This window comes from Accipiter gentilis, chromosome 19 (assembly GCF_929443795.1).
Source record: "Accipiter gentilis chromosome 19, bAccGen1.1, whole genome shotgun sequence".
Lineage (NCBI taxonomy): Eukaryota > Metazoa > Chordata > Aves > Accipitriformes > Accipitridae > Astur > Astur gentilis.
Window position 1 is genome coordinate 8,301,892 of NC_064898.1, and position 26,255 is coordinate 8,328,146.

Genomic DNA, 26,255 nt, shown 5'->3' on the forward strand with positions numbered 1-26,255 from the left:
AGATGGATGAGTAATGCAAAGTAATTGGTTCACCTGAATTGTTTCCTAACATTCTTCTGTGTTCTTTTTATAAAGGAAAGGGTATTGTGCCAAATAATGTAACCCGCAGGCCAAGCTTTGAAGGATCAAACGAATCTTTTCCGTCCTACCATCAGATCAGTAATGCAGCCTATGAAGGGACAGGCTTTGGAGCAGAAGGTGCAAATATGCTTACTGAAGTTCCAAGGCCATACATGGACTATTTAATCTCTACTTCACAGTCTACAGCTATGAATGCTCCTGTACAGCGACCCTCTGGAGTAGGCACTCACAGCACAACAGCAGGCCATCAGCAGAAAACATACCCTGCAAATATTGAGTCTTCTGTGATTAGTTATCCAGTGGCTAATCACAGCAGTCAAGCCTTGCAGCTGCAGGCATCCCATGGCTCCAACAGCCAACACTACAGTAGGCAGCACATGATGGTGCAGGGGGAACCTATGGGGTATGGTGTTCAGCGGAGTCCATCCTTCCAAAACAAGATGCAGCAGGAGGGAGGATACACCAGTCTCCCAAATAAAGGGGCAGTTGTTCAGAATAATTCTGGTCATGCATTTCAGCAGGCACCGGCAAGCCTGTATATATCGCATTCGCATCACAAACAGGCAAGTCCTTCTTCTCATCAAATGCATGTGATATCCAGAGGTCCAGCCTTCACTAATGATTTTTCAGACAGTCCACCACAAAATCTATTAACTCCATCTAGAAATAGCCTAAACATGGACCTCTATGACATGAATAATCCTCAAGTTCAGCAGTGGCAGGCAGCAACGCCGTCACGCCGAGATTCTTTACAAAATCCAGGAATAGAAACATCTCCACGGCAACATGTATCCTTCAGACCAGATGCCACAGTGCCAAGCAGAACAAACTCCTTTAACAACCACCAGCAACAGCCACAAGTGACAGTATCTATAAGACAGGTTCCTCCAGGAAAACCTGATCCTTCAATTACATCTCCAAATACGATCACAGCAGTCACATCTGCTCATATTCTCCAGCCAGTGAAGAGCATGCGAGTGATGAGACCTGAGCCTCAGACTGCAGTGGGACCTTCCCACCCTGGCTGGTTACCTGCACAGGCACCGGCTGTGGATGGCTTGGAGATCATTGAGCAGCATGTGCCACCTGTTGGAGCAGCTAATGCCTATCAACTAGATGTGGATTACGGTAACCAGGAGCTGCGGTGTCCACCACCACCGTATCCCAAGCATTTGCTACTTCCTGGTAGCTCTGAGCAGTTTGATATCAACTGCTTATGTATGGGTGTAGAGCAGACCCTTCGCGTAGTCCCCAATTCAACATGCAATAAGGCTGAGGAGAACAGTGAGCGAAATGATAAAAGCAGCAAGAACACTAAAGCTGAAAAACCAAGCAAGGATAAAAAACAGATTCAGACGTCTCCAGTGCCTGTGCGAAAAAATGGCAAAGATGAGGAAAAGCGAGAATCCCGAATAAAGAGCTACTCACCTTTTGCCTTCAAGTTCTACATGGAGCAACATGTAGAAAATGTTATAAAGACCTACCAGCAGAAAATTAACAGAAGATTACAACTGGAGCAAGAAATGGCTAAAGTAATTCTACTTGTTTTGTTATAATAAAAGCTAATGGGATCAATTTGATTATTACTATTTTTAATTGGTCAAAAAATTTATAAAGGCAGACTCCACTGGAAGTAGTAGGTATCCAACACCTCCCTATATCAGACTATTTTCACTTAGAAGCATGGATGCAGGTCTGGGAGGCTGTCTGAAAAACATGAGATGTGAAACAGTATATCTTCATACCAGAAAAGTAAAATGAAGCAAACCCCCCCCATAGTAGGAAAGTATTAGGTTTGCTTAGGCAAGAACTCGGAAGCCAGGCTTGAGGCTGAGATAACTCTGGCAATACTTTGGCAGCTCTTGCAAAACTCTAAAGGTTTTCCCTTTGCTCTACTTCTTCCTCCCTGTTCCATGATAGCCACCTTGTTCACCAAAGCCATGGTTGAACTTGGCAGTATATCCACTGTGCCATTATTTTCAGATGAAGATGTAATACTTGAAGTTGTTTGTTGAACACATGTAAGTAATTATATCGTGCAAGTAATCATATCTTGGCCAGCTGGAACTGATCTTGGGACCCTTGCTGGAACTTGCTCTAGAAGCAGGTCTCAGGGAGGTGCACTTTGAGTGAGAGAGCTTCTTTCATGCCTAATTGTAGCTCTCAAACCTAAGCTGATTCACTGATAGGGCTGCTTAAAACAAAGCTGCCAAGTTCTGATGGTTGTTCTGCCAGTTTTGTTTTTAATTTTTAAATGTGGAAGAGCTTATTTTCCCAGGCATGACTAGAATATGACTAGTCTACTTTTGTATTTGAGGATAAACTCCGAGGAAAGCTATTATTAACGCATAATGGATAATAATTAACTACCCAATCTTCCCTAGCACAGTCAATTTCCAGAGTCAATTAATTTGATGCTCACATTGCTCCAGAAAACTCAGCAGTTTGTTTGTAGAGGTTAAATTAAACGAATATGCTTCTAAATTCTCTTGAAAGGTTGGCATTGTAGTGACAGTTAATAGTTTGTCCTTGCTGCAAGTACAGATTGTGTTGCATTGCTTGGATTTAGTCAATATTTTCCTGCGATTGAGATAGAGAATGATCTCTAGAGAAGTAAAACAGCAGCTAATTGCGTTATTTCTTCTCTTCTGACTCTTCAGCTTTCCATCACTTCATAACTCAGAGATAATTCAGCTATAAACAAAAACAACTCCTTCCCCTAGCAACCTCATCACTGGCTGGAATAATACACTCAGGAGATTTTGGCTATCTGAATATCGCATTATTCTAGAATTAACCAAGAATGCAACACGCTAATTATTTTACCTTAAAACAATAAACAGTTCCTTTATTATGAATTGATGTGCTTGACTTAATTTTAAAAACATTATTACTTGTTTTGATTTGGCTGTTGGCTTCAGTCTGAAAATTCATCCTACCTGTTCTGCAAGTTTCTGCAGACCTCCTCCATCCTGTATTCATAGAGATTTCATTTTTACACCGTGGGGATCTCACTGCATAGTCTGGCTGCCCATATTCATCTTTAAAGACCTGGACTACAGACGTGAAATTAAATCGATCTAAGGAGCAGCCCTGTGGGCATGTGCCTGGATCTCTAGCCTGCTCATCAGTCAGCTTCAACTCCCTCCACTCTCCTCCCCATTGCCCCTTTTCACCAGGCACTTATCTTCCTCTCAATGTGTTTCAGTTGACCCCAGTTAAGTCAGGATTTTGGAAATGGGGTACGCAGAAAGAAAGGGGCATGCTGCAGAGGATGAGTTGTCAGAGGGTCCTGGGGATCAGCCCAGGGGCTTCTGCTGGTGGAGGCCACCAGTGGTTCTCAGGAGAGGGACAGGCACCGAAGTTAGCAGAGTTGGCAGTGTGCTGGCTCTGTCTTGAAGGGTGGGGAAAGTCTCGTTGGATTCTGCTGCTTCTCCCTTTTTCAGGAGGTTCTCCCCGCAGCCATGTGAAATGTTACTTGGAGGCTCTCTGGGGACAAGAGGTAGACAAGCCAGCTTTTTTACAGCTTAGGTGCAGAGGGGAAATAATATAATACATTTAGGGGGAAAACAGCACGAGGGTCTGGGCTGCAGTGGCTGAGGAGAGACCAGACCTGAGGGCTGTATGCACATATTTTGGAAGGGAAAAGGGAGAAGTTAACAGATGGTCAGGGGATCTACAAACCTTGAGAGTGGGGTCTCTATATGGTGGAGGAAGAAAAATAGTTTCTAAAGAAGAAGGTTCCCAAGGCACTTGGGAATGTATAGGTCAAAACCAGCTTCTGAATTACAACACAAAAACCAACAGTCAAACAGCACTCAAGGTAGGAACTGTTAATGTGAGCTGCCCTGGAGAACTATTCATGAACAAAGTGGAATGCTGCACCTAGGTTTAAGTTTCAGTTTAAGTTAAGCTGTACTGCAGTGTGCTTACATACAGTGGAGTGCAGTGACAAAGTGCAAATTTGAAAGGTGTAAACCAAATTCCATGATTTGTTGTGTTATATTCCCCTCTCTGACAGTATTGCCCTATGCCTCTTCATTTGGGCAAATGAGAAAGGCAGACCAATCACGGATATGGCAAATTCAGGTAACAAGTTAGGGCACAGTGAATTTGCCAGTATTTCAGAAACACCTCAACAGAGAGGCAAGAGAGTGTATCTCTCATGAATATGTCTTCTCTGCTTCTTGGTTAATTTTTCTGACAAATGCATTTTGGGAATACTTGTTTATTGTTCTCTTGCTATGAATGTAACAGTACTAGTTCTTGTCATTTGCTTTCCTTTGTAAAGGCTGGCCTTTGTGAAGCAGAACAGGAACAAATGAGGAAAATTCTCTACCAGAAAGAGTCCAACTACAACAGGCTCAAAAGGGCCAAAATGGACAAATCTATGTTTGTGAAAATCAAGACTCTGGGTATTGGTGCATTTGGAGAAGTATGCCTGGCCTGCAAAGTGGATACCCATGCCCTGTATGCCATGAAGACTCTGCGAAAGAAAGATGTGCTAAACAGGAACCAGGTGGCTCATGTCAAAGCAGAGAGGGACATACTTGCTGAGGCAGATAATGAATGGGTGGTTAAACTCTATTATTCCTTCCAAGATAAAGAGAACTTGTACTTTGTGATGGACTACATCCCTGGTGGCGATATGATGAGTCTACTGATTCGGATGGAGGTCTTTCCAGAGCGTCTGGCTAGATTTTATATTGCAGAGCTCACTTTGGCTATAGAGAGCGTGCACAAAATGGGCTTTATTCATCGAGACATCAAGCCTGACAACATTCTGATAGACCTTGATGGGCATATCAAACTGACTGACTTTGGACTGTGTACTGGATTCAGATGGACTCACAATTCAAAATACTATCAGAAAGGTAGTGTTCTTAGACTTCATTTGTGATGGTATTGCATTATTTATTTTGAAACAAACACATACCTCTTGGCAGAAATGCCAGCTCAGAAAACAGAGGTGGTGTGTACATTAACAGTCAATGACAATATCATGTATCTGTCTCCCTCTGATTCATTCAGTTTCCAGTCCTTTGTTTACAATACTGTTCAGATCCCTATCAGTGATGTAGCTGACCACTGCAGTAGCAGCAATTTTTCAGTTTATACTTGTTTGGAGGGTCTCTTTTGATGGTGAGATAATTTAATCACAGTTTTAAAGTAGTCCATGCACCTCCTGTGTGTGCCATTGAGGAGTATTGGGGCCTGTTGGTAAAAAGGTGATAAACAATTGGTATAGCTAACCTAAATATACTCCATTGTTCTGTATCTCCCATATGGGAGCATGTTTCCTTGTGCTGAGACAGACACATTTAGCTGGCTATGGAAAACCAGTTGTGAAGGGGAGGGCAGAAGGAAATGCCTTGGGTTTAAAGTTTAAGTGTTGCTTTTCAGTGAGAGTAGAAGATGGCACAACTAGATCTAGATAAATACTTTTCTCTTTGTGTGTTGTGGTTTATTTCTGTGAATGTAAACTTTCTCTCCCATTTGAAGGGAGCCATATCAGACAAGACAGCATGGAGCCCAGTGATCTTTGGGATGATGTGTCCAATTGTAGATGTGGAGATAGGCTGAAGACATTGGAACAAAGAGCTAAGAAGCAGCATCAGAGATGTCTAGCCCACTCATTAGTTGGAACCCCTAATTATATTGCTCCTGAAGTCCTGCTTCGTAAAGGTAGATAACCTGTATTTTTCTCCTGCTTAAGTGAACGCTGATGCTTTGAAATACTTTCTTTTTTTTTTTTTTTTTTTTTTCCTTAAATAAGCTTGCTGCTTTGGAATACTGGCATTCTGAAGGCCACAAACACTTAGCTCAGGTTAAGAACAGATTTGTCTATATGCTCCACTGTTTAGCATTATGTTGCTGACATTGATGGTGGTCATACTTTGTGTATATCTACACTCTGAGACCTTTGAATGAGACTGCTAATAAATGTGTGAGATGATGTTAGCAGTTATATTTTTCAAGTATAAAGCAGATTATCTGTACTCATGCAGCACGACTATGGCTGCTAGCAAGTTTACATAGACCAGTGAGTAGCAAGCTGATGGTTCTGAATCACTGAATCAGGCAGGCCACTTAAATATGGGTGATGTAAATTTGTGGAAACACATCCTCCATATTCCCAGCCAGAATCTTGGGGAAACCCAACAAAAAATCTTAGGAAATTTACAGTGGACACTCTGCATTCAAAAGCTTGGCTTGAGGAATTTAGACAGTACTTGGTGGCTATCCATGCAGAACAGACATGGTTACTGCAGTAGGGAGATTAGATGTTCGAAGTTGTCTGCAGACCAGATCTGAAGCCTGATCTTCCTCAAGTTGAGAGATTTCACATTGGAACCTACATCATCCAGTGACACAAATCTCCATTGAAATTGGTGTTTAAATCCTCCATTCCTTTTTGGAGATCTCAAAACATATGCCTTATTTGTCTTGTCACAGCAATTAAGTGATTGAAATTTTTCCTTTGCTTGGAACTTGCTCAAATATTCATTTGTGGCTTTCTTCTGTGTCTAGAGCTAGGCTGTGTCATTCAGCAGCTTTTCAAACTCATGGTGTCACTTCCACTGAACCAAGGGGGCACATCAGTCGCTAAACTTTTTTGTTATTCTTTGAGGTCTGGTCCGTTTTTTGCTGTGTGTAGTGACATAGTTGTGGGACAGAGCATGAAAAAAAACTTAATTCTTTCTAATTATATGGTTTCACCACTCACTTTTGTTGAGAATTACATTTATTCAGAAAGATTGCCAGAGAACAGGATTAGATCTTTACTGACAGCAATAGAATTTAGGTCAGCAAGCAGAAGCGACTTTATGATGAAGATGGATTGGGAGTCCTTTATTTTTAGATCACATATTGTTTCTCTGAGAAAAGGCAGAAATCTGTGCTGTGTGTTTTGATACTTAATTGCAAGTAGCTCTATACACCTTCTCCTTGGTTGGTGGAGGACAACCTTTTGACTTGTTTTTCAGGATACACTCAGCTCTGTGACTGGTGGAGTGTTGGTGTGATCCTCTTTGAGATGTTAGTGGGGCAGCCTCCTTTTCTGGCTCCTACGCCCACAGAAACCCAACTGAAGGTAAGTTGAAGCAAAATTCCAATCTGCGGTAGCAAAGTCTTAACCTTTTCTCTTCCCTTCTCCTCCATGCACAGACCTATCCCCTTTTGTTTTACTAGAGAAAGGAGTAGTGATTACAAAAGCCTGATTTTAAATAGTTCTATGCAGGCACAAATCCTTTCCCAATCAATGAAGATACCGAATGTCAGACTAGAGTTCACTTGTGCAACTGCATAGATAGTTACTAGTTTTATGAGTCTTCTCAGCACAATTCTGATTTCTTAAGCACAAGTTCACCTATCTAAATTCCTTAGAGTGCCTATCAGATCTTAGTAAGCTGATATGCCAGTGATAATTGTGGTTGGCAACGTGAGTGTTTCAAAGTCAAGCAGTGAGTAGTTTTTTATTAGAAAGGATGTATCTCATGACCACTTTTCCTAGTTTACATTTTGGAGATGAAGTAATTCCTTGAAGTCATTCCACGAAGTCATGTGTAAACTGAGTGTGTTCTCAAATCTGACTATGGGAGCAATTGCTCCTTTTATCTGCTATCCGACAATGTTTTTTGATTCATTAAAGTAATTATTAACAACTGATGCAATCTCATCAGTGGGTTCTTGAACCTCTAAAATAAATACGCAGGCTGTGAGTTGACTAGTTATGTGTATACTTCTGTACAGTTAATGCTGACAGTCGGAAGGATTCTGTTTCCAAGATTAGAAGTTGTGTAATACCTTTCTTACCTCCAGGTGATAAATTGGGAAAGCACGCTGCACATTCCCTCTCAGATCAAGTTAAGCCCAGAGGCAACTGATCTCATCACAAAGCTCTGCTGTGCTGCTGAGGACAGGCTTGGAAGAAATGGAGCAGATGATATTAAGGCCCATTCTTTCTTTCACTCTATGGACTTCTCTACCGATATCCGTAGGCAGCCAGCTCCCTATGTTCCAAAGATCAGCCATCCGATGGACACTTCAAATTTTGATCCAGTTGAAGAAGAAAGTCCTTGGAACGATGCGAGCGGTGACAGCACCAGGACATGGGACCCACTAGCCTCTTCCAATAGCAAACACACAGAACATGCTTTTTACGAGTTTACTTTCCGAAGGTTCTTCGATGACAATGGGTATCCGTTCAGGTATCCCAAGCCTTCTGGTATGGAAGTAGGCCAGTCTGAGAAATCTGATGTGGAAGACAAAGGTGTGGTGGATCAGACTGGAGCTTGTCAGCCTGTATATGTGTAAATTATTGTATAGAGTACTCCAGATAAGACTAATCTCAAATCCAGTAGGGCCTTTAACTGATCCTTTAGGAGCTGATCCTGCAGCGCTTGTTCAGGTGTAACTTCAGCTGAGGCTGGAGGCATCCTGGGGAGTCAGAAGCTTGCAGGGCCAGGTCCTAAAAATGGCACTCTTGAAAGTTCAGGTCAGTTTTACTGTAAATAACTTTGTTGATAATTACACTTGAAATCCTGGTCTTCACCAAAATCTGCAAGGCCAGCAGTCTATCATTTCTAGGCCTATTTTTATTTGAGGTCAGCATCCCCTTACTCAGATTAACATTTACAGACTTCTGCAACTGTCAGCGTTATTTTTTAAATGAATAAAGAGCACTTATATTTTGTTTATAGCAGGGGTTTTTTTCCTACTAAATTATAGGGATTAACTTTGACAAATCATGCTGCTGTTCTTCTTTTCTACATTTTTATTTTATCCATAGCACTTATTTCACATTTAGGAAGATGCATAAAGCTGAAGAACATGTGATGAAAGGTCTCTGTGCAATAATGTAAGAAAGAAAAAGAAAAAAAAGAAGAAAAATGAAAAAAAGAAAACTGCTCTCTAATTTTCTAAATTTACTGATGCCATTGTATTCGCACCATGATTTTTGTTTATTATATGTATTTTCCACATTTCAAAATTGTGACATAACCTTAAAGCTGCTTTATTTCCTTCTGCTTATTGGAGTGTAATAGAAAGTGTGAGCAAGTGACAATTTGGGTGTGATTTCATTGTCTAGTGTGTGAAGAATGTTGCATGAGCAGTGTTTTTCTATTTGAAATGGCCTTTTCTTGCCATTCACAGGCAGGTCCTGTGGATCCATTTTTACTGAGGGTCTAAAATTAGACCATTTTAAACTGTGTGTTGATAATGTATTGTGTGGATGGTTTCCTCTTATGATTGTATCCAATATTAATTTTGTAAAACAGATTGCAAAGGTTATATCTGAATAGTGATTTTGTGGTCTGATGTGATAGATCATTTTAGCAAACGTGTATCATCGGCACACACGGTTCCCCACAAAGGATGAATAGCAAGACCATTATTACAAAGCTGATTTGTGGCAACAGTCTAGATAGGGCTTATTCACGTAGCATGCAGCACAGTGTCCATTGTTTAATACTAGCAGTAATGCAAAGCACCAATACTAACAGATGTAGCTCAACGTCTTCAAAACAGAATGTCTAACGCCGTGCTCCTGTAACGCATTGAGATCCTAAGTGCGATGAGGCTGATGTTGAGTGCATGCAGCTCCACGGACATCTACGGAACCTGGAGGTATGTGGCTTTTCCAGACATCACATCCCTACATGTGACTGTCTGTGTATCTGTTTAGGATCCTCATGTTTTAGGCACTGACATCTGAAAATGTTGGCATTGTTTATAGGTCATTCTGTCCTGTTGTCTATAGGTAAAAATGTTGCTGTGATGGAGCACAATAGTCCTTCATTTCTGTCAAATTATAGGCATACTTTGAAATATCAATTCTTAACTATGTTAAAATACGCATTTTTCTTATATGTATAAGTGAGAATTATTCAAGGTGATATCAGAATACTAAAGTTAATTAAGCCATACATATTTGCATATATATTATATATAACTAAATAAGTAAACACACACAAAAATCCTTAATTCAGATTAGTGTAACAGTCCTATTTAAAGTGATTGACGTAATAACATTTGAGGAAAACACTCCTTTAATGTGTTTTTACTTTATTTTATTTTTAAATCTGGAGCTTCATTATTTTTTCCGCATATTATTCCACATATTATTCCTTAATGTTTTAGCATATCCTATCCTATCCATTGTTTAGATATCTAAGCAACAACATATAAATTCATCAGCCTAAACTAAACAAAAATGATTGTGTATTTGTTTACATTTGTATGAAAGGAATGTTCTGAGGTATGCAGTGCTTGTGTTGTGACAGTTCATGTAAGATTCAGTATTACTGCTTTTTTATATAGTAATGCCATTTTTTGTTATTTACATCTATCTGACATTCTTTCATGTGGTAGGTTCTTTCTCAGGAACTCAATTTAACTGTTATTTATTGATATATCATTGCCTTTGAAAGCTTCTACTGGCACAATTTATTAAAAATCTGAATCCAAATTTAAAATGTGTTGTGTGTTCTTGAAAAGGATAATTTCTGCCTATTTTAAGGCAGGATTTTTAATGGGTTTGGTTTTGTGAACTTAGCGATGGGTTTGAACTACAAACATGAGATCCAAATCTCACCTCTCCCACAGCATTTGATGTGGGATTTCTGGGTGCCATAAGACAATTTCTTCTGTCCTCATGGCCCTTGAGAATAAGGGTCAGGATTCCCAGGTAAAACTTTGCTTTGGTGTGACTAGGTCGGCAGATGGCATGAAATTCAACACAGTCACTTTCTCTGCAGTGGTGGCTCTGCCAGGGTAACCACCACCAGTGTGCTTGCCCCCTCTGTCTGTTGCCTCTGATGTATTTCTAAAATATAAATAATTCACCTGCAAATACAGAATCTTTGCAACGAAGCAAAACAAGAGAAACTAGCCCAGAAGGAAACAGGTGCTTCCACAATGAATATATTACTCATTTAACATCTATGCTGCGGGGAACAGAAGCCAACTCCCATTTCGCCTAAAGAAGAACTGATTTGAAAAACAAATCTTTTGAGCTTATCAGGCACTGTCTCTAGAAGGCTCACATCCCCTGCAGACATTTCAGGGGTAAACAGAAACTTGGAGTAAATCTTAGGAAATTTGGATAAGTAATCAATGTGCCAATATTGGGACTGGCTCTAAGCGTTCTCGGTTCTGAACTTCGTGCAAAAAGCATCTAACATCTTCTTTCAAGAAGTTATATCAATTCAATGTTTCTTTAAAAAAAACTCTTCCTTTAAAAAACCAACCAACCAAAAACCTTAGATGTATTTATTCCTGACTGAAAGTAAGGAGTTGATTAATTCTGAGGTAGTGTTCTTGGTTAGGTCCACAAGTGACTTTACTAAGTCAAGGTTGAACCAGCTGTTGATCTCAGTGAGACAGAAATTTCATTCCTGGGTTTCAGCAAAGACATGTATGTGCAGTAACACCACTTACTGTGTGTACAAAAGTGTAAATAATTGCCTCAAAAAATGTAATTGCTCTTTCCAGAATGGAAACTTTATAATGCAAGGGTGCCAGCGGCACTGGCACAGAAAGGGCCTCTGCAGCCTTTCGTAGCTGTACTCTTCAGTGTCACCAGATTTGCCAAGAAGCAGCAACAATTCTTGATGAGCCAGTTATTCCTAGTTGGATGTGAAGGAGCTAGCAGTAGAAGTTATAACCAGGTACCTCACTTGAATGACATGAAAGCTAAATGAGGGAGAGAAGCATTTGACTTTTAAATGGAAATGGAAGAATGAGGTTAATTACGCAGGAAGCAGGCAATAGCCTGGAACTTGATGGAAAATCAGTCTCATAAACGTAAGAAAATTCTATTCTTTTTCCTGTAATTTTTGAGGTATGAAATAACTGCCTTAAAAGCTTTCCTAGAGAAACTCTAATGAGAAGAGGAATTTAGAACATATAATTTGGTTCTATCCCAAAATGCAGAAACATTGGCAGAAAATGGCAACTGTTACTAAAATTATTATCGGAATTAAAAATATTAAATCTTTCCCACAGGAAATAATCTCAGTAATAGATAATGTAGAAATAGCAACCGTTAAAACACACCAAAAAAAAAAAAAAGTGTAAAAATGTTTTTCCTGGCAAAGAAATCTGCTGCAGTAACATGGAAGTTGTGCCTTCCTCTGGTTTCTGTTCCGAGCAGTGAATGAGCAGTGGGCGGCACTCAGTAAAAACGGAGTCCTGGGCTCGTTGTTACCAAAATAAACTGAGGATCTGATCCGTAAAGCTGTGGTCACCTTCTGCAAATGCAACGGTAGCGCCAAGCTCTGCAGAAGAAACTGAAGCCTGGTGACATGGACAATTGAAATTTTAAATGGACTGATGGATGCACTGACTTGTCAGCTCCCGCGGTTTGGAAAGTGCCTTTACTTCACTTCTGTGAGATGGGAAATACCTGTGCCAGCATCTGTTAGTATTTAGGTGTGTGAAGAAAATGGGGCTTCATGAAGCAGGCCTTGTGTGATCTCAAGTATTTCTTAAATTTCAGTGGGGCTCAAAGAATAGCAGGGTGTAAGGCACACCTCGTCTCCTGGTCTTGGTCCTAGGGTCGCCATGACCCGGGAAAGCCGCAGGCACTTGGCCACCTTGGCTGTTGTACGAAAAGGGGGAATTGAATGACCGAGGGGTACACGTGGGTGAGGGCAAATAGCTGATCAGGTTAGATCACAAGTGGGAGCCAGGAAAGATGGTCCAGCCTTGGGGCAGCGCGCAGGGGTTACCCCATGGGGTTGCGTGTGTTGAGAAGAACATTTATGTCGGCACCTCCCGTTTGTCTTATGCTTTTTGGGAGCACACGGCACACGAGGCCCTCCTCAGAGAGTCCTGCTGGGCGGGAAGGAGCCTGCACACGTGGTCACGTAGCGAGCCAGACCCACAGCTTTGCATCATGGTGTTCGAGGAAGAAAGAGGCGGCATTGCCGCCCGGCTCCCACACCACCTCCATCCGTGGGCTGCTTTAAAGAAGAGCGGAGCAGTAGCTCACTGCGATGCTGCTGGTTTGCCCAGCTGTGTGCCGCAAAGGAGCTCACCACGTGCCGTGAAGTGCGTACCACAGGTGTTAAGTTTTTCCCCTAAACTCCTGACTGTGCTTCTGAAGGCTGCGTCAACTGCCCCATAAATATGCTGTTCATAAGTAATAGCTTTTCTTTTTTTCCTGCCTCTGTGGTGTTGGGTAGCTATAGGTGAATTTTTTTCTTTTCTCAGCGCAACAGTTGGCTGCACAACTCTGCTCCTTTCCAAAGGGAGCACAGTTAGCTTTCTGTGGCCAGAGGGGTAATTGGGCTAGAAAGGAGAAGGATCTGCGGGTCACCCCATAACATGGCAAGTCTGATGGCATCTCTTTGTAATGCAAAGACTGAAAATGAAATCACCGCTCCTGAGGGCAGTAGCTCAGCCTCTCGTTGCAGTAGCCTCGTGGTCTGATGAGTTGTTGTGTCTTTCTGATAATTGCTTTCCATGGCATTGGTCGGTTTGGGCCTTAATAGCAACAGTAAGCTTGACTCAATGACTGCCTGTGGCTTTTGTTGTTCTGATGGCAGTTTCAGAGTAGTTAATTTCACTAAAAATATACCTGATTGTGCTGAGTAATACAACCATCAAAAAGGAAAGAAAGGAACACACATTTACTTTTTAGGTGTCTAACTTTGCTACTGGGACCTCATCACAAAGGCAAACGTTCATTAGCATGTTCCTATGAAAGGCTCAGTTGTCCAATACCTTACAGGTATGTTCACCAGCTATTTATAGTGTTTGGTTTTAGCTCAACGTTGGGGGATTGGTAAGAGTTTTTTTGGTTTGGTTTGGTTTTCTAGACATGAAATCTAACAGATATGAAAGGTCAAAATTCAGGACTGATTTACAGGATAACAGCTTCAAAAGCATCTGCATAGTGTGGTTTAACCTGATGTTATGATGAAACTCCAGCAGAAGGAGTTTTTTTTAAAGGAGGAACTCACTTGGGTGGAAACCAGGGAGACTGCAGATACCCCAACCGAACGGGGCGTGACAGAAACAGCACTGGGTATCAAGGCTGGCTTTACAGCTGCATTTGCTTTGGATGGGGCCAGGCGTGAATAAACAATAGGACCATAGAAATGCCATTTGGCAGGGACCTCTGGAGATCCGCAGTCCGACCTCCCGCTCACCGTGGGCCCATGGACAGCGCTGGGTCTGGCCAGCCAGCGCTTTGTCCAGCAAAAGCCTGCGGGGATGGCACGTCCTCCCCCAGGACGAGGGGCTGAGGCTGAGGGGAGCAGGAGATGGCTGTCGCCAGCCTGGCCGTGGGGATTGCACGGTGGTTGTTCTTCTTGGCATCGTGGCACTGCACAAAAGCCTCATGTCACCATCAAGCATTGTACCGTGGCTGTAGGAATGCATGGAGAGACAGTGTCCAGCCAAAAGATCTTGAAAGAAAGTATGGCTAAAGGGCTGCATGAAGGATTATGAAGCTGTTGAGATGTTGGTGCACATATCATCTTGACTACGTCCCCAGCCTTTGCCCACCACTGAATGGAGCCCTGCACAGCCAGAGCACAAGTCTCACCTAAAAGGGATCCTTTTCAGAAAATGCGCACCCACAAAGCCGCAGGTCAATGGGTGACTGCCAGAGACCAGGTGCCATTTCACAGATGGAAATGCCAGACGAATGGCAGAGCAATGACGACGATCTGCTGCAAGCCTTGCGGGACACTCGTGGCACGTCACCAGGGGAGTAACGCCTTTTCTATATTCAACTTCTCAATGTATGCCTTCTCCCAGCTGTGCAGTAGGACTGTAAGACTGACACAAGTCAGTGCTCTGCCCCCCAAATGCTTAATACTGGAGGAATTGTCTAAATAAAAGTATCTCCCAGAAGAAAGTCGTCTTTCCGTTCCCAGGGATCGGGAGGGGACAGGCCATTTCCCTCAGGGAACTGTATTCATGTTGCTGAAGACCAAGTCACTGGGCAGAAAGAGGCAAATTCAAATCCATAGTGGTTTTTTTTCCCCAAAGAAAATGCTTCTCATAGGAAAATATTGGTTTGACAAAATGGAAATAATTTGGGGGAACTCACTGGTGTGTTTACAATCATACTTCCAAAAAACGATAAAAATATTTTGTTTCCAAAAAAGTCAAAGCAAAAAATGTAATAAAAAGGCCAAGGGCTTGTATTGTATATAACACATTATATTCAAAATTATAAAAATAAAAATGAACTGCTGTGACTAGGTCATTTTGACGTTTCCAGAACAGATTTTGGAAATATAATTTCTTGGAAATTTCCAACTGTGCGTTCCAATTTAGGCCTAAAGGATTTTTTTTTGAACATTCAATTTCCCACATAACAGGACCTGCCAATTTAAACTAGCTCTAAAAATAACAAAAGAGGTCACACAAATCCAAGTAATATCTGGAATTAAAATGAACTTAACTGACAACCTCATCTCGCATGTAACTCTGATGCCGTCAGTCTTCTTGCCCTCTTTTTATATTGAATCCATATCCCAGCCAGGGCTAGGAACAGGAGGTCACGGCAGAATCGGTACCGAGGTTGTGATGCGCTGGTCCGGTGTCTGCACCGTCCTTCGGCGGCGGGTGTCACATGCGGGGGGGCCAGTCCCCGCACACACACAGCAGCGCAGTCGCAGCACCCTGCCTGACCGGGGGGTTAAGCCAAGCTGCTGGACTTGCAGCACAGCAGCCGATACCTGTGGCCGAGCTGATGGCTGGGAAGCATCGCTCTGTGAAGTGCCAACACAAGACAAGCAAGACCTTATTTACCCAGGCTCGTAGCTGAGGGATTGGCACCGCTGGGCACACAGTTTGCTTTAGTTTATTGAAATGCCGTGGTCTGCTGATTTTTAACTTCTTTTTTTTTTCTGTTATGATTCAGCTTAGGGTAATGGTGGTCACTGGAATTCGGTGTCCCAAGTGGCTGTGTGTTTGCAGCAATGCAGGAACATTTTGTTATTGTTGTTTTCAAAATGAACTGTAGCCCAGATCTGCTTTGCAGCTTTCCCAATGGAAGGTAAAAAGTAATACAGGTGTGATGACATAGCAATGTGAAAGCATTTCAGGGTTGGCAAGTTTAACGCATACTGACCTAAGCCCATGAGCAGACTGGAAGGACTGAGCATGTTGTAAGGGCATGACTTCTGCATGGGCCATACCTGTTCTGACAGAAGGGGACCGATGACTGCTCCTGAAGCCAAGTGGTACCAATGGGCTTGTGTCCACGCTGACTGGGACTAGTGTCCCACCCCCCAGGGATGTTTTTCTGTCCCCTCTAGCTGGGACAGCCTGACACAGGGCCAGTGAGTAACTGAGCAGTGCGGATGGATGGTCACAGCCCGGGAGATCGGTCATCTCACTGTTACGGCGGGACGCAGTATGGGGGACATGCAGCCATCCATGGGTAATAGCCAAGCCTCCACCTCTGCTGTCGCAGAGAAGCACGGCACACGGAGTGCCTGGCAGATGGCAGGCTGAGCACGGCACATGTTGCCCACAAGAAGCAGCGTTCAGGGACACGTCCATCTTTCCTATCCCCACAGGCTGCTGCTGTTTGACAGAGGGGCCTCCTGGTGTTCCTCGACTGAAAACAAAGCCCACATAGTCACAGCGATTAACAGCGATCCCAGCCCGAGCCAATTCCATGTTCCTAACAGTCTTGCACTTGGCCCTGGTAATTAATACAGTCACGACCTTGAAGCCTAATTACTCAAAGTCACAGTAAAATGAAGAACCCCAAGCAAGATGGAGGTGACGTACTAGAGGCAGTCTGCTGAGCGGCTGTGATTGCAGTACCCCTGTGTCTACAGCGCTTTACTCTTGTGTTTGGTCTCTATTAAATTGAGCCTACTTCAAAATTTCCTACATAGGGTGAGAAACTTGGTGGCAAGCTGCAAAATTATAATTGCTCAGTGTGGAGATTGCTTGGAGGGATTTTTAACAGCTGGTTTGGGAATCAGCTGATTTAATAAGTGGTTTTGCCAAAGCAGAGTAAATTGCTTCCAGCACATTCCTGCTTTCGTTCCTGCTCCACCTCAGCTGTAAGACACGTTGAGGTGACCTTACGCTGCCCTAAGCAGCCCGATCTGAATTCAGCACAGGAGGTTGGACTGGAGACCAGCAGGGCCCCTTCCAACCCGGAGGAGTCCGTGGCTGTGGGCCAAGGATGGCCAGGACGTGCTGGAGGCTCCCTGGCCAGAGAGTGGAAGTCTCAGCAGCAGAAAAAAGGATCAGTAAATAAGATGGAAAACAGTTTATCTGGAAGGAAAAATCCTCTTTTCTAGCAGCTGAGAAGCAGTATGGAAAATGAAGCACAGCTGTACCCAGCAAGAAGAAGAAAACAGTCATGATTAGTGAGCTCAGGAGTAACTTCGTGGTTCCCTGCTAAGGAAGAGCCCTGGTGCAGTACAGACAGGCCAACCCCAGCAGCAGCAGCTGGAGTTCAAGGGACTGGGAGGAAACTTTCCAAAACAGATTGCAGATCTCTGGTTTTTCCCTGTCTTTTCAAATACATTTAAATTCACTTTGCAGCTAAATGACTGACTTAAATTAAATGATTAACATACTCCCTTTTGCATAAAGCTTCCTCATCCCTTTATTATGAATTTAAATGTTACTTTGCATTTTCTGAGTGTCAACATACATAATCAGGCTTGACTTCCTTTTGAGAAATATCAATAAAATAACAGCTTCTACTGTCAGGCTCTGGCGTGGTTCCCAGTTATTGAGCTACTTGAAACAACATTTGTCATTGCTAAAAAGGATTTTTTAATATAACATGAAATAGGCCATAGAAGTTTAACTGCTGCCCTCTTTAGGGTAGGATAATTACTGCTCATCTCTGTCGAGATTCTCTAACACCAGCAGATACTGAATTATCTCAGCGTTGGGAGCACAGTGATGGAATGGTTTTGTACATAGCATAACATCCTTTAATACCCCAAATTCCACATGCTGTTTGTACCTTCCTTTACAATTAACAGTGGCTTGCCTACGAAGGACTTCTGCAGTCAGGGACGGTTTCTGTGTCTCCCCGATCTTCTACAGTTCCTGTGGGCACCAAACAACTCTGTGCTGCAGGACACTGTGGATCACAAACTCATATTGTCGGCATGAGTTTTAATTGCTTACAGAATACCAGGGAGAATAGTGTAGGTTTATCCAGTCTCTGCAGCCTGATTTTCAGATGGTTTTCTCTTGCACTGGGAAGCCCAGAGTTAATATGTACTTATACTAACGTGAACATGTTGTGCTTCTATTACGACTCTTTCCCCTAGTGTCTGTATTTATTTTTAAAGCAAATAACAGCAGTTAAGTGGTCACAAGGGGGATACCAGAAACTGTCAGAGCAGATACTGGTAAATGTCCCAAGACAAAAGCAGAAGTGTAGAGGCAGAGAAGGATGTTTAAAGCCCAGTGAAAAGACATTAAAGAACACCTGTGCCCTTGCAAATCAGCTTCTAGTTTATTTTTAAATCCTGGGATATGAGTCAAAGGTGAAACATTTCCCTTTGAGTCCCTGCACGGGGCAGCTATAGCTGATCAGCCCCTGTGAGAAGAAGCAAGAGGTGGCCAGTATGGAATCAGTGGAGATTTTTTTGGAAAACGCCTGTCCATGGGTGGCACACTTTGCTTCCTCTTTCACACTTGCTGTCAGTGGACAAAAAGTGAAATGAGGGGAGATGCAGGTTCAGAAAATGTGGTGCTGTGTGATCCCTCCGGTCTGCCTTTGCCTTTGGCTTCACTTTTAGCACTGAGGTTAAGCAGAGGAGATGCAAAGGCTTGTCTCTAGGATGATTTTCCCTTCCCCATCACGGCTTTCCCTAACAGGCTCTTGAGCAGTGGGTTGAAAGATGGATGTCTCATGGCATATCTTTGAAAGGAGCTGAAACCCAGTTCCTAAAAGGTGCTTACATGCATCCGATTTCTTAGTTGCCTCTTGCCTCATTTAGACAGCTCTGGCAACTCTCAGGTTGCTGCACATCTGCCACAGAAGCACCCCCTAAGTCCAAATCCCATGGGGTCTCTGAATTCATGGGCAGAAGATGCTCAAACACCAAACCTTGCCCCACTCCTTACAAGCTGCTGAGGGTCCTTATTCAAGCTGATGCCAGGTTGGCACAAAATGAGATTCTCAACCTAGACAAGAGAGTGCTTACCCAACCATCAGAGTCCATTTTGTTAGACATGTTCTGCGTATCTCTAAGGCAAAGGGTGGCTAATTGTGTCTTGCTCATTAGGTACTGGAGTGGGGTGTAGGGTGAAGTTTCTGCTTCAGAGCAAGATTTTTCAGTTTCTTTCTTCCATATCTGAAGGCAGATGCTACTGTATAGCCTGTACAAATTTATATGGGTTTCTTGAAAGGGATTTTTTTGGTAGGTGTGTGTATTCATCTTTTAAAGGAGTGTCTTATTAACTGGAAATAGAGTTGGTCCCTCTCTAGCTTAATATTGCTATTTATACAAAACAAAACATCTTTAACGTGTGAAGTCAAGAGGGCTTCTATGATATGACAGCCAGTGGTCTGATGAGATGGGCTGTCACAAGAAGGGTAAGAGAAACTTCTGGCTCCAGGAGAGGCAGAGGTCCAACACGAGCCCCTCTCCCACCTCCAGCCATGAGGCCGCTGACTGTGCTCAAGCAAAAGCACCTTCTTATATGTTCAGAGATGAGAAAGCTGGGCTTTGGGTTTCTACTGCCCACGAACACATGCAGATCTCTGGCCAGAGGTACCAGACGGCCAACATAAGTGTTGACTTTTTTCTCTTGTATCAGACTTGGCTGCCTCAGGTAGCTCCCTCAACAAAGGACAGTATTTATTATAAGCTTCTAATAAGATACACAGCTCTCCCTAAGAATTATTTACGGGACCTGGCTATGTATTTTAAGTCTTTAGAAAATAAGTGACACCACAAGTTCAGGCACCGATGTCCCTTTTGTTGATCTACTCTCAGCAATCTTTAAGGCTGAGGTCTGGATGTCCTCAGCAACCGCTGATGCTAATGAGAGGTGAGACCACCCCGTGATCTCACCAGATTAAGCGCTAACCTTAATAACTGCTGATCTAAACGTTCCCACTGCAGCAGCCAAGGAGAGGAAAAATGCTCTGGAAATCTAATTTAATCTCTCAGGACAAGAGTCCCGTGTGGGCCTCGTCCCCACCACTGGACCGTCTCCTCATGGAAGGGCTCAACCACCGCCTTTGAGGGACCTGCTGATACAGTGCTAAAATCTCATCCTAAATTTGATCGCTTTAGACATTGTCTGGCCTTCATATAACTACAACCATGTGTATAGAATTTATGTTCATGACGTTTATCACCTCACGAGCTGGGCAGAGAGGAGGACTCAGCATTTAGTCCCCGTGGAGCCCAAGGGTAATCGCGTCCCGCAGGCTTGATACATTGAAGAAGCATTTTGTAGAGTAAAACATAACAATAATAATTCCCGGACCCTGTAAGAAACAGAAGCCAAGGGTCAGCGCTTCCACGGCTGCCACACAGCACAAGCTGCAGTTGGTAGGGGCCATCTTGTGGTAAGACGCTCGTACAGTCATTTTAAAAAGGTCCATAAGGAGATGCCATTAGGTTAAAAAGAATAATTTGAGCCTCCCCCAAACTTTCCATATTACTGATAGTATTTTAGGAATCCAACAGTGAAGATGACTGTGTGATAACCGTTTCCAGTAAATGCAGACTGGGCAAGGGCCTGCAAACACAGCCAAGTAACAGTCAGGCCCCAGCAACAGGCCGAGCCGGACTGCAAAGAAAAATGGATTTTATCTTCTTCATGGAGATTTTAGAAACTTCTCAGGTTTTAAATTTAATTACCTGGCAGTTTTAAAAATGGTGTCCAAGAATACTTTTTAAAATACATACCACAGTTACGACAACTCCATGGAAATGCTAAAACAAGACTATAATAAATCTGCTAAATACAGGCTACCACAGTTGGAGTCATCATCTTCACGCCGGAGCAGAGTATTGCAGGCTGTCATATGGCCAGTCGACAATGTGAAAATGGTGGTGTCAGACCTGAACAACATTTGAAACTGCTGTGAAGATGCTCCGCTGCTGCATATTTTGGCCAAAGCGTGAGGACACGTGCAGCTCGGCTTCCTTTGAGAAAAGGGTAAATAGGTTGTCTTCTAGAACTTTCCAAATATTAAAAAAACAGTAAGAAGAGTTCTTTTTTGTTTTAATTTCTTGATTTTTGCTAATAAAGCCATGAAATTGAACTACATTATATATTACTCATATATTGTTCTCACTGTAGGCTGGAGCATAGCTTACAGCAATGTCTAACAAGTGGCACTAACGTATCTAGTTTTTTAATACTCAGTTTTCAGAAAAGCATCCATTCTCAGAGTCGACTATAAGGTAATCCTCTGCTTCAAATAACTGGTGACAGCAAAATATATGATGAATAGTTCCAGTACAAAAAAAGAAGGAAAAAGACACCTGGAAAGGGCATCTTACCTTCATGCCAGAGAAATTGGATCAATCACTGCGTTACTCTGGGGACTAGTATTGCTTGATGGGTCAGCTCTACCCTGCTCTTTCCCAGTTTGGACCCCAGTTTAGGGGTGATTGTCCCCAGCTAACTCCCTTTCCATCCGTGGTCATGTAACAGGACAGACTGACGTTGGGGAGCAGCTCACCTGCATCAAGTGAAGAGGAGTGTGCACAGGAGCATTGCTCAGCTCAGACAGTTTTCCTTTTGCGTTTAGTTGTGCTAGAGAGGCTGTTCTGCCTCCCTCCACTGTTGCAAATACAGCACCGCTGGAGTAAGTAGAGCAATGCCTTACACAGAAAGACAACGTGAGGAAAGGAAGGATGGGATTCAAACATAGGCAGCTGGTATTCTCTTAGGCAGCTTCAGGTAGTCCATGGACAAGTTTACCAGCAGTGTCTGGACACAGTCCTGAGTTAAACAGGTCATGGAGCCTGAACCATCCTGTGGTTTCTAGAGGAGTTTCCTCTAGTCGAAGATGCTGTTGATCATCTGGGAAGCTTGCATGGCTGCTACCAGCACAGGAGGGAGTGTTTTGTCAATAATAAATCAAGAGAAGGTGGATCCCAGGGTAGGATCCCATCCTGCCCCTGGGATCCCACCTCTCTCTGAACAGTGTCACAGCATTTCGTGAGAAGCTGCCTCCAGCAATGACAGCTGTTGAAGGGACCCTGCCGGTGCCGCTCATGCTCCATCCTACCTCTCCCTGCTCGTTCTTGCCATTTGCCACAGTGTCATAGAGTGCAGCTGCCATCTCTCCGAATGCCCTGTGTGACAGCAGCAGCCAGTCCTGTTTCATGAGAACTATCTTCACCAAAATATTTGGAGTAGAGAAGCGAGATGCACCCCCCCCCCCCCCTAAATAAAGGTAGATTTATTTGCAGGATTGGCTGAAAAAAATGAAATTGTCTGTTCTCAAATAAAAGTTAATGCAGTTGCCATTGTTATTCCAAGATTTCAACAACACTGGGAAAAGATGACTGATACGTATAGGTATGTTGGAGCTGGTACATCAGCCTCCAGCACATTTCCTGCTAATAACCACTTCCTGGCTAATAAACACAGTCTCAGAGTTTATTTGCTTTCATCACCTTGGCCTTCCGCTTCAGAGTTCATCCAGCCCAAAACAATGCTATTCCATTTCTTTTTTTTTCCTTTTTTTTTTTTTTGACACATCCTGATGTCAGAACTACAGCTAGCAAAGGAACAGGATGGAGGACATTGCACTGCTGGATCCCAGAAAAAGGAGCTACTGTTAGTGGTGTTGCCTGAACTGTTGAAATGTTCCTGTGTCGGATCCTACAGACCTGCTATTGCCTGTCATGATGTGTTTCTTCCCATTTTGCAGCATATTAGCACTGATACAGGTTTTACTTAGATTACTTTGGACGGGTTTTTCCTAAATGCAGCTGCTGACAATCAGTTATACCTATGGTATCAAATAAAACAAGTTCTGTACTAACAGCTTTGAAGAATGGAGGGAGTCAAAACAACAGCAATAGAACAAAGCAAACACAGTCATAATCTGACTCCTGTCACACTTACTGTCCCAGCATCCTGACAGAAAACCTCCTTCAGCATTTTTTATAACATGTTAAGTCCTTTAAATGTCCAGTAGAAACAAACCAAATCTAACTCCACATAATACCTTCTTGTTACACGTGTGGCATTTATCCATCCTTTATCCATACCAAAAGTCATGGTTGGATGATACCATTTTGTCTCTTTAAGACATGGTAAAGGACAAATTTTAGTATTTCTGCACAGAAAATGCTGCTTCCAAGCTTCAGAAATGTCTGACTCCTGCATTTTTTTCTGTGCCACCCTGAAAACTTGACCCCTCCAGCCTCTTGAGCAACTGGAATCTAAGGGAAACCATCCTCCGAGTAAATCATCGATATTACTGTCTTTGAGGCTAAAATGAAACTGTTTATCTCAATACTTCTAGTCATTTAGGCAGACTGTTTACTCTGATGCTCACTTCCAAATGACGTAGAATTACTGGAAAATGTGCTGGCAGATGCTAGAGCTAAGAATAATGCGAAGCAATCAGGTGATTTGCACAGGGAAAAATTCTGCTTATGAAGATGAGCAATCCAACAGAATCTTTGTTTTCTTAAATCAAAATCCTAATTGGGAATATTTTCCTCATTGCAAAGTATCTATAAATTATCCATTTGCTTTTAAAATGAAAACTTTAAAAATAAACTGTCAGAGCATTTAAAAATTATACATAGAGACTGATTATAAATTAGGATTGCTGCCTCCATTTCTCCAAAGCAGGACCTTTACCTACTATTTTTGATTGTATAGGACAATTCCTCTCAATATTTAAATTTGACATTGGTTGTTTGCTCACCATGTTGTTTTTTGGTTTTTTTTTGTTAAGAGTTAGGCTCACTTTAAACTTGGTAGTTTTTCATATATTAAATAATCAAGCATGCTTCTAAGGGTAATGCCCCCCAAACCAAACCCAATCCAAGCCCTGAGGAGCAAAAGTGATTCTGTCCACCCCATGGTATTTGGGAAGCAAATTTTCAAAATGTGTAACATACAAAACATATCTCCATTATAAGATTGTTATTGTTCTTCCCTCAATGGGTAATGTTTTGGGTGGCAGACTAGGCTACTTAATTAGGCTGCTGAGCTACCAAAACTGTGATCTGACATTCAGCATCTGTACTATCTGAACGCATGCTAGGTGCTCGCACTCCTTCCTCGCTGCATTGACTTTTCAGCCCCATGGCACCCTCTTCCCAGGACAGGTGTTTGTGTGACCACGGGACTTTCCAGATTGGGGAATTGACCTTGCTGAAAAATAAGGCAACAGAACTGCTGGATTTTTTGTTCTTGTTAGGAAAGTGTCTCCCCAGCATGGGTCACTGCACAGCCTCACAAATGCTTATGCCAGAACAGTGCAGGAGGTGGCAGAGAAGCAGTGACAGGATCAGAACGTTGCTCGTTGGATTTGTGTAGGTGAGGATTACACAGCTAATGGCAAACCCACTGAAGCTGTGCTTGACGGTGCTGCTGCTCCCCGCCGCCCCTGCGATGCCCCCTCGGTTGCGCTGTAATTGTGCAACGGGGCAGCAAACTTAGAGCAGACAGCTTAGGCCAAAAAATAACCCAGTAAAACAGCGGCTGCTAATTTTAGCGGGATTGATTTTCTGAAACACTTCAGTCACATGGACAGTCATGCCGGCACAGTGAAGGAGCACGGGGAACCGGGGGTCAGGACGGGCAGGGTGAGGACTGCCTGCAGTGTGTAACAGTAATGAGACTAGCTCTGTCACTGCGGGAAAATTCATGGGTACAGTCTGGCCTGTCGTGAGTCATCATTCTTCACGTTACTGTTTTCCTTTTGGAGCAGATCACACATTGATTTCAGGTCACCAGCTTTCACCTCTGATCCTACCCAGTGCACAGTGGGAATTACGCCTGGAATAGGGCCTGAGGTTTCATGCCTATGGGACCAGTGGCTCACCAAGGAAAAAGATTGTTTCATAAATTAAACATTATAGTTTTCTTTATTCACAATATGTTTGCAAGCAAACCGAAGTTTTAACAGACCTAGTTTGGGAAGCTGTGTTTGCAGCAAATTTCAGATGTTCACTACAAATATTCCTTTGAGAAGTTAATACTCAAGGCTGCTTATCTACGAGATAAGATGCCTTATATCATAGTGTAATATTTCAATTTCTGACTGGCTAACCAAATTATTACGTAATTGCTTTTCTGGTCAATACAAATGTAATCACAAAATAAAACTACTCTGTGATTAAATAAATCAAAGCCTTTATCTGAAGGAACAAATGAATGCAACTTACTTAATCTGAATTTATCTGAATAATCATGTGAATGTACCTTCACTGACACCATTATACACAGACAGCTAATTACAAAATCATTGCTGAAATACTTTTTAATATGCATTCCTTTAATACCCTGCTAACTGGGAAAGAAGACAGGGAACTCATGGCATGAGAAAGCTGTGATGGCCTCAAGAAGGTAAAGCACATTCTGATGGTGAATTGGCTCATAAAATCTTCATAGCCATACTGTTAAAAGTACTTGTCTTTAATGCCAGCCATTACGTGAATGTATCTCCTAAATCAGCTGTAGGGCTAAAGGGTTAAGGGGTTGGCCATGATTGTACCTGCTTTGTAAAATAACTCCAGGTTGGATGTTGAAAAGCATAGATCAATAAAACTTTTGTATGTATCTGACAGATTTGTTGAAATGATATTTGAAGAGAGAAAGCGAAAGTGCCTAGAAAATCATGAGATGCTATGCTAATGTTTAACTAGCATGCTTTCTGTACAAGACAATCATGTTCCAGCAATCTCATAGTGTTATTGTGATACAAGGATGGAAAAGGGAGGGGGTAATTTATATTTATTTAGTCTTTCAGGAGACTGTTTAAGAAATTAAGTGGCCCTGAAATGAGAATTCAAATAACATAATAAAAAGGAACTGGTTAAAAGTACAAAAACCTAGAGAAGATTTATGCTATAACTAATAAAAAATAAGAACAGGTGCTTCAAGGTTGTGTATTAAGGTTGTGTGTTAATTCTGCCCAGCAGAGAAAGACCTGGGGGTGTTGGTCGACAGCCAGCTGAATATGAGCCAGCAGTGTGCCCAGGTGGCCAAGAAGGCCA

The 26,255-nt window shown here is 42.6% G+C and overlaps 1 protein-coding gene and 1 long non-coding RNA gene across 5 annotated transcripts in view; one reads left to right on the forward strand and one right to left on the reverse strand.

Moving 5' to 3' along the window:
- LATS2 (large tumor suppressor kinase 2) overlaps window positions 1–10,546 on the forward strand; it is a 51,488-nt gene extending 40,942 nt beyond the window's left edge. For all 4 annotated transcript variants that reach the window (XM_049822796.1, XM_049822797.1, XM_049822799.1 and 1 more), the window contains exons 4-8: window positions 76–1,613; window positions 4,373–4,955; window positions 5,584–5,766; window positions 7,068–7,174; window positions 7,903–10,546. In XM_049822796.1, the coding sequence (XP_049678753.1) occupies window positions 76–1,613; window positions 4,373–4,955; window positions 5,584–5,766; window positions 7,068–7,174; window positions 7,903–8,397 (2,906 nt within the window). In that variant the 3' untranslated portion in view covers window positions 8,398–10,546. The remainder of the gene's footprint in view (window positions 1–75; window positions 1,614–4,372; window positions 4,956–5,583; window positions 5,767–7,067; window positions 7,175–7,902) is intronic.
- LOC126048201 (uncharacterized) overlaps window positions 1–26,255 on the reverse strand; it is a 566,030-nt gene that overhangs the window by 160,390 nt on the left and 379,385 nt on the right. The window lies entirely within an intron of this gene.